This window comes from Silurus aristotelis (genome assembly GCF_946808225.1).
Source record: "Silurus aristotelis genome assembly, chromosome: 2".
Classification (NCBI taxonomy): domain Eukaryota; kingdom Metazoa; phylum Chordata; class Actinopteri; order Siluriformes; family Siluridae; genus Silurus; species Silurus aristotelis.
The window spans coordinates 34,395,964-34,412,066 of NC_139575.1; the positions used below are offsets into that span (position 1 = coordinate 34,395,964).

The 16,103-nt window shown below is 41.1% G+C and overlaps 1 protein-coding gene across 6 annotated transcripts in view; it reads right to left on the minus strand.

Moving 5' to 3' along the window:
- The window catches only part of rbfox2 (RNA binding fox-1 homolog 2), a 54,163-nt gene that overhangs the window by 26,669 nt on the left and 11,391 nt on the right, over positions 1–16,103 (minus strand). For 4 of the 6 annotated variants that reach the window (XR_014530544.1, XM_083523270.1, XM_083523271.1 and 1 more), the window contains exon 2: positions 13,384–13,434. Coding sequence is in view for 5 of the 6 variants with exons in the window: in XM_083523270.1 (XP_083379396.1) it covers positions 13,384–13,434 (51 nt within the window). In the remaining variant the exon portion in view is untranslated. Of the gene's footprint in view, positions 1–10,190; positions 10,483–13,383; positions 13,435–16,103 lie in introns of those variants that run through there. The other 2 variants (XM_083523273.1, XM_083523272.1) reach the window with 2 other exon arrangements.

The following is a 16,103-nucleotide window of genomic DNA, read 5'->3' on the forward strand; positions in this document are numbered from 1 at the left end:
TTCTCTGAAGATGAATAGCGAAGCTCATTTACAAAATCCAGAAAAAAGTGGGCAGGTCTTTTATATATATAGTAAACATCACTGGATATTGTGGAGATGTAGGAGTGAAAAATATATACGCTGTTTAAACCATGTTCTTAGCTTAAGAGTCCCATTCCTTATAATGTAAGCTAGCTGATTTTAATGTTAGCTAGCGGAATCGCAAACTACAGAGCATCCTTGCGTTGAAGTGGTTTTATCAGGATAGGCGTGTTGTACGAAGTTGTCGTAGCGCTTCGCCCAGACTGCATGCATTTTGTCGGCTGTTCGTAAGCTCTACATCCACCAGGCTTACGTCACATGGCATCATCCCCGTATCAGATTTTGTATCTGCGCATTTTTTATGAGGACTGAAAGAGCGTGCCAATACCAGCACGAGGGCTTAGTATTAAAATTTTATCGGTTCCAACACATAAAACGTGGTTAAGCCTCTAAACTAGCAAAATGAACATGCGTTAATGAGCACAGCTGTCTCGCCTGCAGGAGAATATATTTCATGTTTGTGAAATGAAAGCTTTTGTTTGTTTTTTTTTCTTCCATATAATAAGTGTCAAACTGGATTACATCACTTCCACTAAATCATGCTAGAAGTTATTTTCCTCAAAATGGAGCGAGAGAACTCGGCTCTGCTCGACGAGCCAATAAACCGAAAGGCACTCAGATACTTGAGATGTTTATCGTCAGAATTTCGTCTGTAAAATTCTATTTAATGGTGGAAAATTTCACTTAAACAGAAACACCAAATGTTCTAATATCAAAATATTATACAATTAGGACCATTGGCTTAAACACGACCTCTCTCGGATTTCAAGTCTCTTTCTCTCTCCCACACCTTTTACTCCATCAGCACCATCTCTCCATCTCGACCCCAGACCTCTGTAGTGACAAGAGGATTTTCTGGGTCCTTTTAAATATTTATGACAAGCTCATGCATAATTAAAAGCAAATGGCCTCGACACATACTCTTCCAAATAACGCTGAGGAGAAAAAGCCAGCAGTGCAACGTGTGCAAACTGGCCAAACACACACACACACACACACACACACACACAGTCATACAACACCTGCAGCTATTCAAGTGTACCACCGAGCACAGAGCACATTACTTTATCGCAATGAACACACTGGCACGTGCAAAAGCGCTTGGCCGGAACGTAGCACATTTGCATTACTTAGAAGAAAATGTTTGTTATACTTTTTGCTCCGTAATCATATACAATGCGTGAAATATTTACCAACAGAATGATCTACATAAATATATTTTTACACAGGATATATGAAATTTTAACAATTCAGACCTTAAACACAATAGGATATGCATTTCTAGGCCATGAATCAACAGCAAGGTGGTATGATGTAGCATAAGACACTGCTGGGGTTTTCCAATAAAAGCATTTCTCCCCATTTTATACCACTGCAACTTGCCAACAAAAAGAATTCCTCAGCACAGTTCAGTAATCAACATGGCCTCTGATGGAATCGAAAGCAAATAACTATATTGTACATATTTGCTTTCGATTAATCTTCTTATTTACCTGCTAAATCTGTAACATTGATTACACAGTTCATTGTTTTGAATAGGGAATTTCTTTTTTTAAATAAGCTTTCCAATACAGAGGGCAATCCGAATCATACTCAAATTATTGTCATGCTACTGAGAAACTCCAATGCCTTCCATCCTGAGGACCTTCCTGTGATGGACTGCTTAAGCTTTTGCACTGTGCTTTCAATGGAGACTCATTTATAAATAAATCCTAATGAACATCGTGCAGAAAGCGTCATCGTTTCACCAGAAAATTGTTACTAGACATAAAACGAATACAATGAACATAAGGGCCAAATGTTTTCTTCTGAAAATTTCTGTTCGATTAGAATTGAAAAACAAGTCCATTTGTGTTCTAATTCACTTTTCACAAGATTATTGCTACCAGTGCTGCGAATTCGCATTAGGTTCGCGACCCAGCTGTGGCACCTTGGCAGTGCTGGGATTTAAACTCGCAACTTTCCAGTCAGAAGGCCACCATCTAAACCACCCGTTCCCGATTTAGCACGCATGCTTCCTACACACCTGCCTGCTGCAACGCAAACGCCACGTGTTCCGACGTTCGGTGACGTGCCTGAACAAAAGCCTGCTGTAAAAAGGGCTTGCAACAGCTGTGCACACTCGTGCACCGTGTCCAAGTGCATGACCCAGATAGCCAACTCGAAAACACTTAAAGACGACGAGAGGAAAGTTCTAGCAATGACAGATAGAAGGAAGGAGATGGAGGGATGAAGAAGAGAGATTTGGAAAGTAAAGCAGAAGATCAACAGGAAGACAAATTAGAAAACCAAATCACAAGAGGCCTGAAGGAGTCCGAGCTCGTAGGAGGATGAGGGGAAAAAGAAATTGGTGTGACAAAGAAGGAAACAAAAGCAAGAGAAAACGGACGGAGAGGACGGAAGTTGAACAAAATGCACGAGACAGGATTTTGCAATTGCACAATGAAAATAAAAAGAGGTGAAATGTGTGTGTGTGTGGGGGGGGATGCGGAGAAAAGATTAAGAAGAGAGGAGGAGGAACGGAGACAAGGAGAGAAAGGAGAGAAAAAAAGAGAGAGGGGAAAGGGAAATCTGTGCTGTCAAGTGCACATTCTTTCTGGATGGTGAAACAGGCTCCATCACTTCCCTACATGGCAGCGCTGTGTGGACAGAGAAAAAGAAAGAGAGAGAGAGAGAGAGACAGAGAGAGAAAGAAAGGGAGGTCTAGAGAAGTGGGAGAGCGAGGGAGCGAGAGGAAGAGAAAAGACAGAGCCTGGTAATAATAGCACTGCTATCTGCTCTGCCTGTGCTGGTATGAACAAGTGATTTATCACCTGCTGTCACACTGCAGCAAATACACAGCTCGCATCGTTGTGTGTGTGTGTGTGTGTGTGTGTGAGAGAGAGAGTGAGAGAAAGCTTAGCTCTGTACAGTCTCCAACACAGTTTACAACATGATCACAATATTAACATTTTTTTTTTTTTTTTTTTTTTTTTTTTAATAAATGTTATAAATGGGGGGAAAAAAAGAACATTTTTAATATATATATATATAAATTAACAAACATTTATTTATTATAATAAATGAACAATTTGTTAATTTTTTATTGTTCTATTTTCTATTTCTATTTCATGAATAAATATTTAAATAATATTTATTTTAAAAAAATTATTTTTTCTTTTTGGAACTAAAAATGAGCAAAAATTAAAATACAATAAAAATTCAATTACAATACTACATTGTAAACAAGAGTGATTAAATGTGATTCTAAATCTTAAAAAAAAAAAAAAAAAATTTACATATAATTCAAGGATCAAAATATTGCAGTTTTTTTTTTTAACATCATAGCTCTACTGATTAAATAAAAGGTGCGTTTCCCATGCTTGTCGTGACGCTAGTGAGCAGAGCCTGCAAATCAGACGCCAACTCCAACCGCAGCAAAAAATCCAATATAAACCTCCTCCACGTTGCCTCGGCTGATAAGACTTTTGATTTATTGTTTCCAGGATAATAATATTGTGATACTGTGTGCAATAGATTGCAGACATCAATCATCAGTGCACGCCTGCATATCTACATGCTTGGATGGGGACTCGCTCATACTTACAGTGTTAGCATCGAATTCCTGCTTTCATTTCCTCCGATTCAGGAAGTGATCTGATCTTGGGGCTTTGGGGCGGTGGTGTTAATAAGAGGCGCGGTGTTAGAGAGCGGTCGGGATGCGGAGGCGGCGTCAGACGCTGTGATAAAGATGGAACGGGACGACGGCAGACGGGAAAATGAACTGCGCAAATGCGATTTGTGCAGGAAACTCGATTGTGTTTATTGCGAGATGCTTGGGGAGGGTGCAATGAGAAAGCAGCCTCTTAATGCAGTTAACATGTCTGCGTGCTGACGTGCGGTTGTGTGTGGTGTGATAATTCAGTGCTCTCGGCCTGGCAAAGTGCACAAGTGCGGTGGAGCGAGAGAAGTGAAAAAAGCGCTGGTTATTTACAGGTCAGTTAACGTGCGACTGTCACAGCGCCATCATAAAAGCTGCAGTGCCTGCAATGTGGGACGCCCCGTGAGTGATGTAGCTCTCTGCTAACTCGACAGCCGCGCTGATTGCTTTTCTCACCCATGATCGCTAAATGCTCTCGGAGGCCAATTTGGAGCTAATAAGAATCAGAAACGCAGAGGATTGACATGAAAGAAGAAGAAAAAAAACACAGAGAGAGAGAGAGAGAGAGAGAGAGAGAGAGAGAGAGAGAGAGAGAGAGAGAGAGAGAGAGAGAGAGAGAGAGCGCGAGAGAGAGAGAGAGGCTGGCTGTAAAGCTCAAAATATTTAAAATCATTCAGTATATTTTATTATTATTTTCACAGACAGTGTTTACGTTGACACCTAAAAACGACTAGAGGGAGTCCAGCTTCTCATATGGTAAGGTTTTAGAATTGTTTTAAGACAGTTAACTCATGAATGTTGTCATCACCAATTATTTTACTGCTTCTACATAAAAATAACATTTGGAAAAAATAAAAAATAAATTCAGCTGACTCAGCAAATTCTATCAACATTTTCATTCTACCTTATACAAAAGATTGGTGTTTTTCACTACCAAAGATAGCTCATCATCTCGCTGTGTTTGCTGCTACGACCTACACCTACTGGCTAGCCAATAAAAAGTCAAAAAGAAATGACTTAATGATCAACGTGGTGCTGAAACTTAAATACCAGGGAGGCAAAAAGAGCTAAAAAGAATACCAGTAGTTGGGTATCTGTCAACAGAGGTCTTGCTTGTAGGACGTGTCGAGATGAATATTGTATGGTAGCAAATGTTGGAGAAACTGCGGATCCCTGGTTAGAAGTAAGCAGGGTATACACGTGCAGTCCTTAAGACGTTTCATTCTTTTATACTATCCTTGCGTCTCATCCAATAATTCAATAGGTGTTTTTGTAGTAAAGTCTACATATCTTAAGTTTATTATGTAAAGGGCGTAACAGTAAGGACTCCTTCTCTATATATGAAATCTTCTCACAGACAATCAAGTGACCATTAAATAAACAAATAGCTGCATTAGAACAAATGCACCAATATATATCCCTGTAATTCACCTTAAATCTGCATGTTAGAATGACAACTCTGATATTCTGATCAACTGGAAACATTATGCAACTGCCTTATTGAGCACACACACACTACATGTATTACGTCTGCATCACTTTCTTAAATTGGATAACTTACAATGTAAAGTCTGATTAGGCTAAAACTGGTTCGCTGTTTCATTCTGTTGATCTTTATCTGGAAATTCCAAACAAATCAGCTGCCTTCAGCCCGGCAGCTTCCAGCAGGAATTCGAACAATTAGCATTAAGCTTTCTTTAAAAAAAAACTTAAATATGTTCATCTACAGTTCCTACTGTTGTGTCTTTTGGCTAGAACATGCGTCAGATGAACCCTGCAGATCACTGCTTAACAAAGAGTAGGCTGAGTGCATTATTAACTATGCAGGCTTACTAATTTGGGTAAGTCATAACGACATCACAGCTCTGGGACGCACTTACACACGCTAACGCACTTTCCCATACAGTCGCACTGAAACCACCCAGCTAAGTGGAGTGTTAAGTGTTAAGATAAGGATGTGATCGGAGTCCTTCCGAGGTGCGGAAACACCTCGCCGTGTCCGGTGAGTGTTGCGTTAAACGTCCCGAATCGCTCTGCTCTTCTTCCCCGTCCTCGCTCTATATTTCATGCTCTGGAAAATCCCAGATGGGACCTCTGGTGCGCGGCCTGCTGTCCCGACTGTCCGTCAAACTGCCGATTGGCTAGCGGCTAGTCAGCACCTGTCCTTATAGGGTCGGGATCTAACTTCGGATCCTGACCGATCGGGTCGTGAATCTACATTGCTCCAGAAATCTGTAAAGGGGCTCCTGAGATTTCTTGGATTTTGCCCATGTGCTTCAAAGGTGCGGATGTGTGTAGGTGTTTGTGCATAAACACAAACCTGCTAAACGCGCACACCGTCACACACACAAACACGCTGCATACAGAGCGTGCTGAATGTTTGCATAAGTCCTGACACGCACCCCTCCTTTTCCACACTGCAACTGACCGAGAAACGAGTTGATCTAGTTTGGGCCGAGCTGAGAGCCGCTGATAGAGAGAGACTGATGCACAAGTGGGGAATTTTTCTATTTGATTTGTTTATTTATTTATTTAATTTAACCTTGCAATCACAGTTCATTAAAACTGCAATAGCAGGTCATTAACAAACACCTATAGACCTGCTGGAACTGACCCAAAAATGAGAACGAATATGGATATCAGAATGAGACCCTCAGAAAGAGGAATTATCCCAAAGATTATCAATTAAAACCATGTGACTTTGAGCAGCGCACAAAACCGTTTTCTCCCAAAAACTTGCAGAGCAGGTGAGCATTCGGGAGACAAGACAGTGCTTTACAAAACTAGCCTTTAATCCTAAACAATAATCCTGCTCCGAATACTCGCATGATGAGCTAATGTGAAGTCATTTCCTGTTATTATGTAATGCCTGTTTGGATTGAAATGGAGAGGAACCTGGATGATTCACGCTGTTCTAGCGCTGTATGCATCAGCAGCCATTACAGTCGGAGAGCACAGAGACAAGCCGGATGACTGTCATGAACGACTGGATTGAAGCGTGAGTGCAAACTTGGCGCTTATGTAAAACACAGAGATGCATTGGCATGCATGCAACAACAAATCGCTGTGAAACGATTTACATACGAGCGTCTATTCTAAGACCGCAGCTATCCTCGCGCTGAAGTGGGCACATCAGAAACGAAACACCATCGAAAGATTGTTTGAATGGAAAACGAAAAAGAAAGAAAGGGATGAAAGGCAGGAAGAAGGGAAAGATGAAAAATGAAGGGGGGGGGGAATCATGTAGGAAGGAAAAGTTAAGTAAAATAGGACGGTAAAAAAAGAAGGATGAAAAAGGACAAAATCCATAGACAGAAAGAAAAGGAAGAAGAAAGGAGCGGGGGGGAAAGAAAAAAAAAAAAGGGAAGAAGAAATGTCACTGGAAACTTTTTATAGAATGATGCACACACAAAAAAAAAAAACCCACAAACTCCCAGTACTTAATTTCTTATTTTTGAGACCCCATAAACTCAGTAAAGACTTTCAGTATTTCTCACGTTGTTATGAAGCTGAACGTGACAGAATGAAAAAACAAAAACGACTTGCTTAGAATATCTGTTCAACACAGCTGTCATTGATGATAAAGCTAGAAACGTTCCAAGAATGGAAGGAACTGTTAAGTGTTTATGTAGGACATGATAACTAAATCACAAACTTAATCGGCTTCCCCAAATTTAAACACGTGATCATTCGCAGTAAAATAAAACTTAATAACTTAATAAACTCGGGTATTGATGTAGGGGGTGTAAAAAAGGGTCTGGGGTGCAGTCAGCATTTTTATCAAAGATATTCAATATAGTGGAAGTCAGATCACTATAGCAGGCCATTCATGGAGCTGGCTTTGTGCACAGAGGCATTCTGTCATGCTAGAAGAGATTTGCGTCTTCAAGTTCAAATGAATGGAAAATTTCATGCTACCACATCCAAAGACAACCTACTCAGTTGTGTGCCTCCAACTTTGTTGCAACACTTTGTGCAGGAACCACATATGGCTGGAAAAGTCATTCGTCTTAATACTCTAGTTCATATAGTGTACTTTCAATTGTTTGAGGAAAAAACCTCAAATTTGCTCATTCATATCAAAGGGTTAGGGTGTCTGACTATTATCGTGGCACCAGCTTTGCTACCCGACACTTCTTATTCACCTGCAATGTATCGCGAGAGTATTCGCTTCAAGATTTCGCCAAACACATTGAAGTCAAATACGTGTCGGGGGTTAGACGGGCTGGAATGTGATCGCTCTGAGTGTCTGTAGGCAGATCAGTTCATTATAGCATCGTTCTGAAAGTCGAGTGATTCTGCTTTATGAAGAAAGCTTTTAAGATGGCTGCCGGATCTAAAGTCCTGATTCATCGTATAGTTTTGGGGAAGTGGACAAGTCATTAGGAACTCTTTCTTTTTCTTAACTCCTTTTTTTTTTTTTAAATGGTTAAATAAACATTTGTTTCAACACACTAAAAAAATCTATATCCTTTATGATTATTGGGTGTGCATTTATAAATATTTGCTACTTTCTTCCAAATCCCACTGGTAGCCTGATACTGAGGTGGTCCTGGTTCATAAAATGTTTTTTTATACTATTGATTCCAAAAAATTTGGATCTGCATTTGTTTGGAAACGCTTAAGAAACCAGTAGCTTTGGTCGGTCAGCAGAACACCTCAGTATTAAATAAATAGTGATGAGGGGAGGTAGGGAAGGTGGTAGCTTAGACATTGGACTTTGCCAAGGGGGGGGGGTAGATGTTCTATAGTTCTATAGCTAAGTGTTTGCCAAAGATTTCTTGTTTATCCACGTCAGAGTACCATAGTCTGTATCGATGCCTTTAACTAGACAAGTCACTTGCCATAGAGTAGCTACGTCACATTTACTCTAGCTAACTTCTCAGGTCTTGTCATTTATTGTTTCTGGCAAACCCCAAAAAAACAAAGGGAAGCACATTGGATCGTTCATCTGCCTTGTGGGCATGCAATTCAATTTATAGCTTGTCCAACCTTGCGTTTTATAGCTTACATTACAACATAATCATCGCAAATTTGCGATTCTACTCTTGTAGAACGTGCGACAAACTCCTGAACAATTTTAGGTGATCGGAAGTTAATCTCGTCGCAACTCAATTTGCATAATCCCAGTCTGGCTGCGACCCTGAAATGTGCATGTGACCCGTGCTCATGGATACGGCCGAATACGTTGGGATACTGCTAGACGTCATGTACACATTTAACGTGTGGATCCCTGTTGAGCTTTTGCGTAAGACAGACTTGTCCTTTTAAGCCTTGTGTAGTTCTCGCTTTCCCAGGAGTGAGAATTCATTTGCGTGTGTGTGTGTGCCTCTGTGCGAGTCTGTGTAAAAGCCATAAATGGCAGGTAGGCGTCTCTCCCTCCCCTTAGGGCACACGCTCGGGTGGGGCTCTGCAAATATTTCAACAACCCTCCGCTTCTCTCATAACACTTTTCTGCCCTGGCGCGTGAGAAGCCACTGGCACTCCGGACCTTCCCGCCTGTGTCTCTGTGCTGAGTTAAAGCCGCTATAACGCGATAAGAGCAGGAAAAGTCTTATCCCTTCATTTCTCTGTTCATATCCAGGAATCTATTTTTAACCTACTTTGCCTTTTGTTAAAAAAAAAAAAATGGGGGGAAAAAAGAGAAGGGGGCTAATTTTCAAATCAATTCCAGTGCGTTCTTGCCAAAACCCCCCCTCAACCCCATTTCCCACCACCACATGCTCGACTTTTAAAGGAAAACAGAAAGATAACAGCTGCTTGAGCCTGAGGGGGAGAGAACGAGGGAAAGGAGGGAGGGAGTTAGAGAGGGGGTTTAAAAAAAAAAAAAAAAAAAAAAAAGAGGTCAAAACTGTAAAGGGAACAGGATTCAAAGGTATGAGGCAGATTTATAAGCAGTGTGCATGTAAACTGTAAACAGAGTAAAGTGCAATCCAACAAGAATATTCTATATTGGGGTGTGCGTGTGTGTGTGCGTGTGTGTGTGAGTCAGACAGACAAGGATAAAGAGATAAATAGATAGATAGACTGACAGACAGACAGGAGGCATAGTGTTGGTGGAACAACTGTTTCCAGGCACCTGCCCCCTTCGCTCAAAAGCCAGGGGTGAGTTATGGGGGACAGCTGGAAGGGTGGACAACAAAGAACTTTCTTTCTCCAACCAAACACCCCCCACCCCTCTTTCTTCACCATGGGCCATTTGGAAGAGTCTAGGCCTGTCTGTCAACGTGGCCCAAACGCACACCCTCGGATACACACACACAAGCGCTCGATATGATGTCAGTCGCCTTCTTGCATTTAATATATGATGTAATGTCGCAAGATCTACAGAGCACACGAGTGGATGTTTGCGCTTTGCTGTTTCGAATCCGAAACATGAAATAGAAACTTAAGAGATGCAATATATAACATGCACGAGTTGTCAAATCCACTGAGGAAAAAAAATAAAAAGGCACCCAAATCTACTTACCGGCAACACGGAAGGGTAATACAGTCCCATCATCGTATTCGGCCCAGGACCCTGTTTGTGTGCGTTCTCGCTGTCCTACTGTCTCGCTGTCCCGCACATTCAAAATCTCCCTCGCTCTGTCCCCTCCTCTAGCTGCTTCCGTCTAGCGCCCCCTCCCCACCTCGCTCTCCTCTGCAGCTCCAGATCGCTCTCGGTCACGCTCTCTTGCGTACTGTCGTTTGTGGTGCGCCGTCCTTGCCTGCTCATCTCTTCCCCTCTCCCTCTCTCTCTCTCTCTGTTCCTGTTTGTGTCTTCCTTCTCTCCTCCCCTCGCCCAGATACCATTTGCTCGTTCACTCGCTTGCTCGCTCCCTCCCTCCTTCCCCCATCCACCTCCTCCCTCTGCCGTGTCACACCTGCAAACTTTTTTCCTCTCTCTCTTCTCCCTCCTACCGTTCCTCCTGTCTTCATGTAGGTGAGCAAATTGGGGCTGTTTGCACCTCTGGGAACCAGAAGGTATTACAAAAAAACGGAGACAAAGTACGCTTCGGTTATCCTCCTTTGATGGTTCAGGACAATAATCCTGCCGTGTCTCTATTGACAGTACGTACGCTCCACTCTCGCTGGCTAATGGACGTTCAGTCAAGAGTGCGCATTTCTGTTAATGGAACAGCACAAAGCCACAGCGAGCTAGAAGCATATTCCGACGCCTGGATGAATTTTAGATCGGATATGGAAATATTGCAGTTTCAGTCCAGGGTGATGCTTTTAGTCGCTTCTGTCTTTCCCCGTTGTTCTCAATATCCAAAGAGTGGCAGGCTGGACTGGGCAGAAAGAGACCCGGCTTCGGAGTGAAACGGATGATGATAAATGGATAAAGACAGGGATGGAGGGATTACATGGGGAGAGAAAGGAGGATAAACCGGGGATGATATGAGGATTAACTACAGCGACTAGTCAATCTAATAATGTGCAAAGATACGGACGAAAACGCTGTGAAAGTGACATATGTCCAACAGGAGGCCAAAATATAAACACACACACACACACACACACACACACACACACGAGTATAAAAGATGCTTATGCATTCATGATATTGCAATTCAAGTAATCATCACAAATGTAATACTGAGGAGTATTAAATTGCTTGGAAAAGCAAAGTCTGGGTTAAAATATACATGTGCAGTTTATGACATCAATGGCCACTATAATAGGAACACTAATATCCCTGAACATTAATGCCATTATTTAAAATCAGCCAATTATGTGACAGTAGCATATAACTGAAGCTCTATCTATCTATCCATCCATCCATCCATCTATCCAGATCACAAAATGCAAAACTCATTATTTGTCTTTATAATCAAATCCTATTTGGTATACAGTATGAAGTAAAAACACAACACACAATAACTAATGCAGATATGGTTCAATACCATATATGGCTTTGGAAGCACTAAGAAGATGCATGCACATAAAAACACTGTCCATTTCGCATGGAATTTCCTTATCACATCAATTAAAATGAAATGCACGGTGTTCCCAAATTGAGTACTTCATATACATCTACACACACACACACCCAAACCGACAGACACGTCAGCATGTCAACGGCGTTCAAGCCTTGCTCCGATGAAGCGGACATTTTGCATGCTATTGCAAGTTACAACTAGCGCTCCGAGAATGTTAAAAAATCCCGAGCTGCAGTCAACCAATAACCGTCCAGCTGCTATTTTATACACTTAGAAACTAAACAGCGTGTTATTTCAGCAATCTTAATGAAACACTTCTGCGGTTATATGGCTCTGCCTCTAAACATGCTGCAGCACTTTTGGACAAGCCGTGATTTATTAATATGTGCTGTGATATCTGCATTTTATTTCTTGTTCTACAGAAAGAGCTTTTTTTAAAAAAAAAAAATAAATAAATAAATGCAGCTGTTAGAACTCGTAAAACAGCATGGTTAGCAGTCTGTATGAGTCTGGATTGTCTAATACAAACAGCTGGATGCATCTCCCCACACACACACACACACACACACACACACACACACACACACACACACACACACACACACACACACACACACACACACACACACACACACACACACACACACACACACACACACACACACACACACAGCATAGAGTGTTTTTTTTTTTTTGTTTTTTTTACACTTTTGGCTAACAGGTGGCGCAATTACACACAAGCAGTAAGAAACTGTTTACATAAAATTTGAGGTGTGTGCGTGTTTTACTTTTAATTTGTATCTGTTCAAAATGTAGCTTAAATTAATACTTTTTCCAAGTTTTTAATACTATAATCGACATGGGCAGGGAGAAATATCGATGCTTTATACAAATGTATGTTGATTATTAGAGAAACCAAACTCGACATAGAGCATGGAGACAATATATTTTTGTCAATGTTTTAAAGCAATTATGGTGCTTTAAATTACGTTAATTATCAATCAACAGGACACCAAACGGAACTTTTGCTATGTTTCCACACGGACGGTTTTAATTGCGGGATGTGTGCAACATGATTTTGGTGCTCAATTTTTTTATTTACTTTGGCAAACTGATGTTTAGTGAAAATTATTACAAAAATATTTTTTACTTTTAATCTTCCGGTGGAGTTTTTTTTTATTTATTTTTTTTATATCCAAACGTCTTGAATAAATGTGTTGTGTTGAAGGTTTTAATTTTGTCTCATATTTATTTTTAATTAAAATGTTCAAACAAAAATGCTGCATTAATCGCGCTTTAACTTGTGTTATTGTGCCATTAACACGTTAATTTTGACAGCCCTAATATATATAATATTTATTATTATATTATATATATAATATAATGGCGCTCACACAAAATATTGACACTTTGGACACAATTGTGACATGTTCTCACTTTTGTCGACAATGGTTGTATGTTGAGTTCTTTTCAGGGACAGTAAATCTGTACTGCTATACAAGCTGCACATTGACTAAAATATATCCAAGTTTTATTTCTATAGTATTGTTTCATTAAAAGATATACAAAAATTGGTGCTCGATTGTGATGCGTGTAAGATGGATGGATGGATGGATAGATACACACACATCTGCGTTATATACAGTATTTTTTAATCTGCAGATTGTGGTAATGCGTTTAATAAGCCCCGCCCCCTCAAACCCATGTACAGTTAAATGATTTAACACCATCATGTCTTACCTGACTGGCTGAGGGATACCCGTGGAAGCCCATGTTGAGTGGATCGTTGTTCTAAAAGTAAAAAAAAAGAAAACAAAACCCACTTAGTACAGAAAAAGAAACGGATTATTGCCCTAAAGAGAATCTAAATTAAATCTTATCTACTACTGCATTGTATAACTGCTCCCATCTACACACTAACGATAGGCACAATGCAGACGCTCGTAAAATCAGTTACACGCTTATCTAAAACCTTTAAACGTCAGCCATTTTTTTTTATTTTGGACATGCAGACAATTATCGCAAGGGTTTACGGGAAAAGGGGATTGAGCGAGTGCATTTGGTTGCGCAATTAGCGACTCATCAGATCCTTTCCAAAAAAATTAAAAATTATGCCAATTGTTTCCGATACAATACCGGGCGCTCGGGAGCCTGAGAAAGTAATCAGTTGTTATAGAGAAAAAGCATCACACATGAGAGAAGGAGAGGGAAAGAGGAAGGGATGGGGGGAGAAACAGACATACACCCAGATGAACCTACACACTAAGCAAGACAAATTGTGACAAAGGGATCCACTGAAACACACAGACAGACAGACAGACAGACAGACAGACAGACAGACAGACAGACAGACAGACAGACAGATTTGGACAGAGACACAAACACACCGTCTTTCTTTCCATAATAAACATGAGCAACTCTGCTAAACACTACATACATTGCTTCTCTTTTTAACGGGCCTGAACTCAACCCTTGCGCTGCTCCGTTATCCCCCCCACCCCCCTTCAGCTTAATCACCAGGAAGTCTTTCGGCTGAATCACCGAGCTGCTGTGGCTACAAACCACAAATACAGAGTCGTACACGTGATTCATGAACGGCAACAAAATATAAAGTGGCATAGGACACACGATGGCCTTGCACTTTGCTCACTAAACCTTCCAAATGAATCGGCACCTTTTGACCAATCAGGAACAAGAACCGGATAATAGTGAGTTTTTTCCTCCAGCACTGATTTGAGGTAAAGTGTAAAAGCTCTCAGCCTGAGAGAGAGAGAGAGGGAGAGAGAGAGAGAGAGAGAGAGAGAGAGAGAGAGAGAGAGAGAGAGAGAGAGAGAGAGAGGGGGAGAGAGAGGAAGACAGGCAGCCATTATAGCACGGCTTCTTTAAAAAAAATTTATAATAATAAAGAAAAAAAATATACAAAACATTTCGGAACGGACGTCATAAAGGAGATAGTACTTTAAACACTTACTTAAAGACAAAATGTCAAAAGACAAAACTGGAGCCTGAAGCATCATGGCATGGAGAGAGACTCAAACTCACATGGGCCATGCTGGTGCACTTCAGGCTCTCGGTGTGTGTGGCTTTACAGGCCTTACTTGGTTAATTGTCCTATAATGGGCTCTAATCAGATTATTGCTGCCCTAGACACTAAACTGTGGAAGCTTTGCCGAGTTCCCTCACTCCACTGGAGCTATTGTTTGGGCATTAAACCAAGAGGATGCGATAAAGGGAGTGAAAGATGGCGAGAGGAAGAAATAGGGAAGGTCACGGGCGCGAATCAGACTGCCTGGGTTCGGATACGGAAAAGTGAGTCACTGCAGATGTTAGAAAAACGATGAAAGGACGCACGTCCCGAACCGCATCGCGCCCAGCTTGCGTTATGTCATTACTCTTAGGAACGAGTCTTAAAACAGACTTTTAACAGTTAAATTGTTATTTGTTCCACTTCAAAAATGCCCAAACGAGACAAAAATTATTGTTCTGGGTTTGTGCTTGTTCTCCTGAGAAACAATACCCGGCGTTGTGTTGAACAGTTACCTATTAGTGACCAAAGGATCAGGTTAATGTTTGCTGTAGATAATCGAATGTGGCCTTTACGTTGCTCTGAAACTAAATCAGTCTGCTTCATTCGCTAAAGAATATAACCACCTTTGTACTCTATCCAAGATCTTATCGAAATCTTATATCATTTACAGAAGGAAAGATTGCTGCCGATGGATTGAGATGGGACTGGTTAGGCAGGTTTGCGGTTTTCCAGAGTAAGATATTACTCTGCAGTTTTTTTTTTTTTCCTGAACCAGCCGATTTCAGAGGCACTCTAGAGTGAGGAAAGCATGGCAGAGATTGCAGTCTGTCCTTTCTAGTTGCGTAAGCCAATTAAAATAGCAAGGAGGGGCTATGAGGCAAAAAAAAAACAAAAAAAAAATGGCGTCACTTTTTCCTCTGCCGCATGGTTTCTATCACTGGATACTGTATTATAAACAGCTGTTCTCCTGCGTTTCTCTCTTGCGCTCTCTCGCTCTGCTGGAACCGATGTCCCTCTGCTTGCATCCCCTGGGGCAACACAGAACTGCGCACGACACCCACAGCACAGTCCAGACAGCACGAGAGGGACAGATAAAGCGCATACAGTCGCTTAAAGCGACAGCACAGCTCAAAATTGAACATGCGCACTGGCCATTTTAATAGGAACTCCTATGCATGATAACGTAATATAAACTCCTGTGCATGCTGATTAAGAGCTTCGGGTTAATCATTTAATCTTAGTGACTGTGACCACTTTATCACGGTACTTCCTGGGATTTTTCACATGAATTGCAGTCTCGAGTTGGTGCCAAAATAAACACAAATATAATAAAATAAAAAATAAATCACGTGAGCTGCATTTCTGAGGGTTTAACTAAATATTTAAATGCCAAATAGCTGCTCTTTACAACCATGCTGAGCAGAAAAGCATG